Source organism: Clupea harengus, chromosome 2 (genome assembly GCF_900700415.2).
Source record: "Clupea harengus chromosome 2, Ch_v2.0.2, whole genome shotgun sequence".
NCBI classification, from domain to species: Eukaryota; Metazoa; Chordata; class Actinopteri; order Clupeiformes; family Clupeidae; genus Clupea; species Clupea harengus.
Window position 1 is genome coordinate 14091065 of NC_045153.1, and position 10000 is coordinate 14101064.

Consider the following 10000-nt stretch of genomic DNA (forward strand, 5'->3'; position numbering starts at 1 on the left):
GAACCTGTTCCATTGTGGAGGCCAACGCTCCATTTTCTCCTCCTCTTTTGTTCTCAATCTCAGCAGCTTTATTGCCATGGTAATTGTATAGATTTACATAGCAAAGACATCCTTAAACAATAGACATCCAACAACAAGTCATTAAGAAGAAACAAATCCTTCAGTCATAGACACGACACACACACAAACGAAAATCCATGTCACGGCAACAGGTGTTTGAATGTGTATGACTGCCACTGGGCAGGACTGTGTGTGTGTGTGTGTGTGTGTGTGTGTGTGTGTGTGTGTGTGTGTATGTGTGTGTGTGTGTGTGTATGGATGGGTATACTGGTGTGTGGATGTGAATGTGGGTACATGGAGACTCTCACTGAGTGGGTGGACTGGGGGGGATGAGACTCACAGGTAGGCGGCCTTGCCCTCCTCCAGATCCTTGCTCTTGCCGCTGGTGGCCGTCTTCTTGCTGCACAGCTTGCGCGTGATGCACATGAGCAGGCCGCACTGGCGCAGGAAGAAACAGCTCACGTCCACCAGCACCAGCAGCAGCAGCAGGCCGGCCACGCCCAGGCCCACCACCGCGCCCAGGCCCAGTCCGCTGAACAGGGAGTCTGCTGAGGCAGGATGGAGAGGACACGGTCAGCACCGGACGGACACACACACACACACACACACACACACACACACACACACACACACACACACACACACACACACACAAAATGTACTCCCTCTTAGACTTGCAGAGACCATCTAGATCTTTTAATCAGCACTATTGCGGAATCAGGTGGAACTAATTCATAAAATCATTTGGCTCAGTACATTAGTGGACTTTCCAACACGGCAGGCTGTATATTTGCATATCAGTGAGATTTCACTGAGGACAGGAACAGGCTGTTCAGAGGACTGACTCACACACCGCAGGGAAAAAGAACATTCTGACAACGCATGACATCGCAAGAAAAATTATCCATCTCAGGAATGTGATCACACCCAAACCCTGCTACATCATGTCCCTACTGACGAAAGTTATGTTTTTTCTCTCTCTGTCTCTCTCTCCCCCTCTCTCTCTCTCCATCTCCCTCTCTCTCCCTGGATATTTAACGTACTTGAATGTTCCATAGATTTGCGCTGCTGCTATTTATGAAACCATGCCAGTGAGGGCACTGGGCTTGACAGCTTTCCATTAATGATAAAAAACAGAAAGGGCTCTTGTGTTCAGAGATGGAGCTCCGGCTTTTTTGGGGGGTTGGAGGCATTAATTGTGTGAATGGGATCGATGGCTGTCTTTGCCACGGGCGGATGAGAGACGGCCTCTGTAAGAGTGCGCGCGCACATCCGTATGGAAATGAACTCTGTCAGAAGGCATCTGTCTCTAGCACAATCATCAGTCTGACTTTTTACCAAATACGATGTTGGGCAGCTCCAGCAGCTAATAAAACCACATTATCAACCACATTAGCGATGTCAGAAACATCTATATCTCTGTCGGGGCATTCATAATTGTGTTGAGTGCTTGTCAAAACCTGGACAAAAATGAATTGCAAACCAATAGTGGTATTGACAGTGCTGTAATGTAATGTAATTGTAGCACGCTCACTGTCCCTATGAGGATGTAACTGCGATGCAAAAAAGCGTCAATGTCAGGTTGGCTGACCCTGTTTAAGATAGAGAGAAATAATAAATAAAAAAATGGAAGAAAAATACACCAGGGAAATACGGGTGGAGAGACAAAGTCATTCACAGGGAAAAATTCCATTAAAAATGGCCCATTCCAGGCCTCGTGGTGCTGCTAAACACATCAATCACAGGCAGCCATTTGCTTCCCATCCCATTACTCTGTGGTGTGATGTGGACATAATCTCAGGGAATCAGAAGCTGAGGGAGAGAGAGGGGGAGAGAGAGGAAGAGAGAAAGAGAAAGAGAGAGAGATGGAGAGAGGGAGAGAGAGAGAGAGAGAGAGGGAGAGAGAGAGTGATAGGGACAGAGATTTGAAGAAAGAAGGAGAGCAAGAAAGAGTGGGGTTATGTTAAATTGGAGGAACAGAGTGATGCTGAGAGACAAAGTGTGGACTACGTAATATACAACAGCGCTTGCCAATTTACTGGCAAATCAGGTAGAATCAGCAATCAGACTCTGTACTCTGTGAACATAATTTATACGTGACAGAAAAAAAAGGGCGACAGAGATGGAAAAAGAGAGATGGGAGATAGAGAGCATTACCGAGGCACTCTTGACAGAGGCGAGGTGAAATGACTTCCGTTTTTGTCCCCGCGCACAAATAGGATTGTTCGGTTCAAAAGCAAATTGCCGAGCCGAGGTAGCATGTGTGCGCCGAGGCTTCCCCGAAACGCTCATCAGAAATAATGGAGCGGGTATTTGCTTCTGTTGTGCGACAGACATCATAGTCCCCACGCCGTTGGTGAGTGATGGCCTGTCGTGACCACCCGTTCCCATTCCGTGGCTCCGTTGGAACACTCAGAGGAACCTTGTCTTTTCCCACTCCTCCGACTCATTTGTTGTTGATTTATGTCATCATTAAAGGCTCAATTTAGCATCTCGTTAATATTACTTATCCCCGAAACTTCCACGAATGGGGCGTGATTCGTCCACATCTGGGTTCAACACACTCAATTAATTACGTCCAGGACGGGTGATTGAGACCGGGAGAATGGGACGCCATGACTCAAGGCTGGATTGATCATGCCTGGGCTTTGGGGAGGCCTGTGGGCGGGAACCACAGCTGGAGATTGACAGCATAATGAGGCTTATAATCAAGAGCGCTTGCCTAACGACCATGTCGCTCTGAAACAAAACTGGGATGGTTTCGAGGGAAACCTAAGGGTTTTTTTTTTTTGCAGTACTCCTTTAAGGCCTCTTTGTAATGAAGAAGATTTCTCTGCTTTGATCATATGCTGGTTGTGTTCTCCTTTCATGAAGATAGGAATTGTAAGGAAGTTAGGGTTGCTTTAACTTTACTCAAATGCCTCCCAGCATGTGGCCTTAATATGTCCTTCATCTTGACTTTTAAAGGTTGCCTTGTTATTTCGATAGGTCTTTTGCTGTAGTTGCTGCACAGTAATGGCTTGTTAACAGGGTAAGGATGTTTCAACAGAACGAATTTGATTGGGCACCGGAAAGGAATTCACAGTCACTGTTATCCTAAGAAATTCCAGGGCTGAAAGGAAACTAAAAACAGAACTTCAGTCAGAACTAAGGCTTTGTTTTCCTTTGCATTATTTTTCTAACTTGATGGCAAACATTGTGCTCTTGCCTACCATGATGCAAGCGTTATGTAAGTCCCCCCTGTGACAAAGTGGCTTTGTCTGGCCCTCTCTGTCTGGGCCTCTCTGTCTGGCCCTCGGTGATGGTAGACATTCACTGGCTTCACAAGGCAAAAGCACTGTGCCCTCTTTAGAACGGTGGAGTAATTTTGTGTGCGTCAGAGTTTGGGGCGTTGCTTGGGTCCTTGGCTCGCGGGGTTACCTTCACCGCTGCTGCCGCCCTGCCCACGCCAAGGGCACCAATGAGCCATGCCTCCGTAACGAGGCTTTAAAGACCCGGGCACCCATTAAGGTACCACGCTCTTCGAGCAGGAGTGACCCTCCGGCCATTAGGCGATTAACTGTCCGATCGGCTAGGAGATGGACGTCACCCATCGGAGAAATGTCGGTGAGGGTGAGAGAGGGGAGAGGGAGAGAGAGAGAGAGAGAGAGAGAGAGAGAGAGAGAGAGAGAGAGAGAGAGAGAGAGAGAGAGAACAATGACCATCTGTGCTTTTGTGAGCAAATCATGGATTTGGGTTCAGTCTTGCAAAGAGTTGAAGGGAGACCACAGATCTATATCAGCCTTTATTACTGCGGAATCGAAACCCAAATAAAGTATTTAGTAGTTGCCTAACTGATATCCTGTTTTTTTGCTGAAATTCAATACGTCTCTCAACACACTAACACAACACAAAACATGATATTTTTCAGGGGAAATGGAAAAGAAGAGAATATGACTCATTCTGTAGAATTCCCCATTACCACAAGACCAGGAAACCGTTGTATAAACTCATTCAGAGCTGGAGTGCCTCTAATGCTGCTCGATGCACCAGGCAACACCAGTGTTTAGCTCAGGTCTTTTACACCGCTAAGAAGTCTGATAGTCACAATGATTTATGATGTTTATCTGTAGGTTTAAGATAAATAGGTGCACAGGCCCCTGCTTCAGTTTATTTACTATACTTCTGTGTGCTGGAAAAGAAAGCCTTATTTATGAGGGGTGTGATCAGGTGTAATGGCTGGCCATAAAACCACAGGCCCATTTCATTTGCTCGAGTCCTCCCAATGGAAACAGTCAGCACAGAGGCTTTCTAATCTCACTGAGAGCTGGGCTAGCGGAGAGCACTCCAGGACTGAGTCAGGCGTGGTGGTGTCTGGCACAAACGCTTCCATGCAAGTTGTACAGTTTGGGATATTTCAACCACCAGTGAGAAAGCTAAATATGGGTTAAATTAGGGTTTGAGTCGGGCACATTGTGTAAAACATGTTTCAAAAATAGTAGTTTTTTAGAAAATCCTCCAGTTATAATGTGGGCAAAACCCACATAATGTTTCTGAAGCCCCTGCAGCTGGAGGCATCCTGGATTACTCATGCTATAGATGGCAATCTATAGAATCCAGTCTGAGCCATACATACAATGCTATTAAAGGCTTATTGGTATTCGAACACAGCTTTTCAGAGCTCAATGTAAACATTCTTAAACAACAGTGTCTTCGAGCAGTTTCTAAGTATACTATATTTAGTGAAGATGTGCCATAACTAGACTGCAAATAAATTGCACTCGACTCCCTGGCAGCAGAGACACACAGCAGCACAACACAATGCACAGTAATTGTGAATGTCAGCTCGAATCAGCAGCAGTCTTGCAAAAAAAAAAGCCTGTTTATTTCTGCAATGCATACAGCGCAGTGACATCTACATCTACATCAATGTGTTTCTTTTCTCCTGTCTGTAATGGTTCTCCATACTGAGAGCTTGATTGCCCTTTGGATTGAATCGCTGAACATCCCCTTAGGCTTTCAGTCAGCAGGAACAACAACAATAACAACAGAAATAAAATGACACCACACACTCACACATTTTTATATACTATACTGTACATAATACTCTCCCCCCCTGTGGACCCCATTGATCCAGTTTTTTTTAACAATAAATAAGTCCATTAATTCTGATGCTGTTCGATCCTATATGCAGCAGTATGCTCTCACTTCTCTATGTGTGGTGAAAAGAAGTCTCCCATGAGACTATACAGCCGCGAGGAAGTGAGATTGACTCGAGACAGGTCTGTCACTGCTGTGGTAAGCAGAAAGTTAGCGGCTTACTTTTTTTCTGCGTACATCTGCATTACTGTTTGATGTGTCTTTCCATGACATGATTCTGGTGACATACGATTTCATACACAACATCAAAATCCTATACTCAGTGCAACAGAATGACTCTAGCGTCCATTAAAATTCCATGACAATGGGCTGATGTCTACGAGTGTCAAAACGTGAGGCTAGCTGTTTTGAAGCGCAGGCTTGGATTTCATACAAAATCAATGGCAGCAATGTGGGAAAAAAAGGCATTTCTAACAAAACACACCACATGTTCAAGTGGACTGGCGCACAGTTCACAAATCAACTAGGTGAGGCACAGGCAGATCCCTTTCCCCCCCTCATTTTCATCCTTTCTTTTGATTTAGGATGGTTCCCCTCAGTACTACCTCGACTCCAATTACTGAGGACTAAGTTGGGTGTCTCCGCAGGTGTGGCTACTGCCGTTCTCACTCCTCAGTAGCGGATCCTAACGAGAACTAGCACAGCGGCTGCGAGATCCGCTGCCTCTGTGGCCGTGGTGGGAGAGGCCTGTTAAGGAGTCCCGCGTCGTCTGTCTTCAGGCTCTGAGAGCAAATCTGATCCTACACTCAAGGGTAACGAGTGAGAGGGAGAGTTTCTCTTAGCTTTCAACGCAATAAGCAGACACCTAAATAGGAGAAGAGCCGCAGCAAGAATTGCCAGTCCATCAGTGATGCCGTGTGCTCATTGTTGCTGTTGTTTTGACTCTGTTGCCGTGACGCCTACGAGGCGCCGGAGGGGAGAGAAGGAGTGAGAGAGAAAGTGAAAGAGAGTGCACACGTGCTCCTGTGCTCCCACGCTCCCGCACTCCTGCGATCTTAAGCTGCACCGGCGTCTTTGAAGTGTAGCTTAATGCCGCGGTTGGTTGAGCTGAGAGGGACACGGTGGAGCAGGTATTAGAGAGCAGTCAGGCAGAGCAGGGCAGGGCAGGGCAGGGCAGGCAGAGGCACGGAGAGGAGGAACAACAACACCAAAAAAAATAGGAGAAGAATTCAGGTCATGGATGCCAAGGCTCAGTCGTTACAGATCGAGATCAGCCCGAGGGAGACAGATAGCTGCAACCCAACCAGATAGCCAGGCCAAGAGTCAGGGAGGGGGCGGGGGCCTGGGAGAGGAAGCCCACGCAGGTAAAGCATAAAAGGGGAGGGGCGGGGTGGGGGCGCAGGTACAATCCCCGGCTCAGCGGCTGTCTTAGTCCAGGTGTGGGAAGGTGGTGTTGGGGAGGGTGGCTGTTAGGTGGTGTGCGTGTGAGTGGAAGAGGAGGAGGAGGAGGAGGAGGAAGAGAAGGCAGGGGTTGTGGTGGGGGATGAGGTGACATCAACACAGAGACAAATGCAGGGCGAGTGACAGGGCGACTCCGATGAAGGACGCGGCCGGGGCCAGATGCTGGCGGGGGCCTCCGCTTCCGCTGGGGGGGGGCTCACAACACTGATCTGCAATGAGGTGGGGGAGGGGGAGGGGGGAGGGAGAGGGGGGGGGGGGGTGAGGAGAGCGTGGGGTCGGGGTTTGGGGTGGTGCGTGGAACAGGGTGATGAATGGGAGCCAGGGTTTCGCGCAGCAGTGGATAAACACACACCGAGTTACAGTCACGGGGAAGAAGCGGGGGGCGGTGTTTTTTTTTCACAAATGATGCACCACAATGGCGAAAGAGTAAGCAAACAAGTACAACAAGGACAAGCAGTTGTTTGTTTGGGATTCACACAGAGATGGGTGACAAATTGCGAAATGCCGGTGATTATTATAATGTTTTTTAACATATTACATGGAGTACATTAGAATGGAGCCATTGAGAACCCCATGGAGGCGCCGGTTTGGAGAAATGAGGTTACAGAACATGAAAGGAGCGGAGCAAATTGAAAAGGGGCGCCCGGGAGATGTTGCAATCAGTGACATTTTATTCCGGGGGAGTTTATAAGTGAGAAGAAAAAAGGGGGTTTAGTGGCAGTTGAGCACAAAACAAAAAAACAAAAAGCCCGGCGATTGTAGATTGTAGGCGATGTAGAATGCGATGCATTATGCATCAGGAGTGAATTGGAAAACAGAATTGTTTGGGGAGAGAAACAGAGGAGATGCAGCACAATGGAATTATAAATAGGAGTGCAGAGGGCGGGAGTGGAGGATGAAGAGAAGAACGGGTGGATGGACGGACGGATGGATGGATGGATAGATGGAGGAGGTGGAAGGGGAGAGGAAGAGAGGAGGTGGGAGAGAATATACAAAATGGCACCTGATTAACAGTGTGAATCAGAACCACTTGAGTACATTAATACACAGACACAGTCTCTCTTGCCATCTCCCGCCCTCTCTCTCTCTCTCTCTCTCTCTCTCTCTCTTTCTCTCTCCCTCTCTCTCTCTTCTCTCCCTCTGCCTGTACCTCTCGCTCTTTTTCTTCCTTGCTGTTTGACTCTCAGACACGTCATGTCTTTGTCACATGTGTTTACGTGAGCCGCATTTAAATACCAAGTGCCAGGAGTCTGAGATGGGTGGCATTTTTCCCAGCGTACACCTGTGCCCTGCCCGTTCCACGGGTCCCCCGGTTGCCCTCAGAAAGGCTGAGCCTCGTTACCAACCCTGAGTGCCGGGTAAGCAGGGTAACCAGGCAACCACAGTCATTTGCGAAAGCTTAAAAGGGACTGTGGTATGCTTAACTGGGCTACTACATAAATTGATTTTGTCGAACTTTTATCTCTGTAACATCAGTGCATTCTGTTAAGCTGCAGAGAAAAAAGGTTTTAAACACGCATTTTTACACGTGCGTGTATTGTGATTAAAAAACGTAAATGTAGCTCAGAATGAATGTGGTTTGAGGAGGCCTTCATTAGAATATTAAAGAAATAAGAATCTCAAGGCTTGTATTTCAGAGGAAAACAGGCCTGCATTGATATCATGTTTGCTTTTCAGCAGATTAAGTGGATGTAACTTAGGTGTTACATTTGTTTGTAACAAAGGCTGAAGCTAGAGAGCTCTCTTTGTTCCCACCTCCATTTTAGTTGTGTTGAAAATGAAACTCTGTCTGTCTCCAGAGATCTGTTCCCCGCCACACCAAGATAACGAGGTAGCACGGGCAATCGACTGACCTCGTTTGAACAGCACACAAGCACACTTGCTCTCCATTCGAGAAGTGAAAAACAGAGACACCTCCTTAGACTGTGCTCTTTATGACTTGAGAACATCTCCCTTTTTTGCAATTGTGTGTGAATTGGGCTCCAGTAAAGACTTTGCACAAGGATTATAATCTTTTGGCAGTTTAACCAATTTCGCAACTTTTTGTTTGTTATCTCTGGAGCGCTAACGGCATGTGCTCCACATCACAATAGTTCAACCTTCGATGTAATTGTGTCATATCCATTCAAATGGATTCTGTGGTAAAATGACTCAGGGAGTGAGGCAGTAAATCTGCTAGTGTGTCAACTTCATGAGAGAAAGTACATGTGTGTCATGCCCAGTAAAAAAAGTAAACCTGCTAAATAAATAATGCACATACTGTCGATGTGTGAGAGTTCATTGTGTGTGTGTGTGTGTGTGTGTGTGTGTTTGTGTGTGTGTGTGTGTGTGTGTGTCGCGGATGTGCGTGTACCTGTGATGTCGGGCTTCTGGGGCATGGAGAAGTGGATGGTGGTGGGCTCGGACAGGCCCTTGATGTTGCGGGCCGTGATCTCCACCTCGTACTGGGTGTTCCACTGGAGCGGCTGCAGCAGCACGAAGTCGTTGATGCCGGGGACCAGCTTCGTCATCCACTGCTCATCTCTGTCCTGTGCAAACACGCAGCAGATGCGCAGGGTTTTAGAATGCGCAGAGGCATGCACGCGCACACACACACACACACACACACACACACACACACACACACACACACACACACACACACACACACACACACACACACACACACACACACACACACACGCCTCTTGTGAATGCCACTCTATATTCCACTATTTCTGTCTGTTGTGTAACCCTTACCTACCACTTGCAGTATAAGCACACAGTATATACGGTATGAGCAAATCAAGAACCAGTGCCAGCAGTATCAGGCTGGTGGTTATACATTATACAGACATGTCAAGGCCATCTCTAGTCCATCAGCTATGAGCCCGTACCAGTGGGCATTTCTTCTCTGGTCTGAGGAATGGGAGGCCTTCAGCATGGCATTCCAACAATGTAGCAAATGCCAGAGTTTCAAGGTCTCTCCAACCAGCTACATGTCCAATGGCCAAATGATACAATCATTTTTATAAATATTTCAGCCAGAACAAATTTGATTAAATGGAGTCTTATATTGAAAGTTACTTTACATCATCTTTGGTATGATAGGTAACGACAGTATTTGTGTGAGTTGGAATTGTTTGTACTATCAGCGTGTGCACTAGATTATTGACACCAGGTAGATGATCCCCCCCTGCCTGGCATAATAGCAGATAAAACAACAGGTGTATCTTGGATGGTGGTGGGTTATAAGTGATTTAGTGTGCAGAGCCAATGTAGACCTCACTCAGATGAACTATGAACTATGACCTCCCAGTTTCAACAGTGAGACATGACCTGCCCCTCAAAGGTCACCAGAGTTCACACTGGACCAGTCCAGACTTATGATGCCCCAAACCATGGATGCATGATTGAGCAG

The 10000-nt window shown here is 47.2% G+C and overlaps 1 protein-coding gene across 3 annotated transcripts in view; it reads right to left on the minus strand.

The window, feature by feature from the left end:
- LOC105913250 (neural cell adhesion molecule 2-like) overlaps window positions 1-10000 on the minus strand; it is a 153159-nt gene that overhangs the window by 3267 nt on the left and 139892 nt on the right. For 2 of the 3 annotated variants that reach the window (XM_031583698.2, XM_031583687.2), the window contains exons 15-16: window positions 8954-9128; window positions 401-608 (exon numbers count right to left, since the gene is read on the minus strand). In XM_031583698.2, the coding sequence (XP_031439558.1) occupies window positions 401-608; window positions 8954-9128 (383 nt within the window). The remainder of the gene's footprint in view (window positions 1-400; window positions 609-8953; window positions 9129-10000) is intronic. The other variant, XM_031583693.2, reaches the window with a different exon arrangement.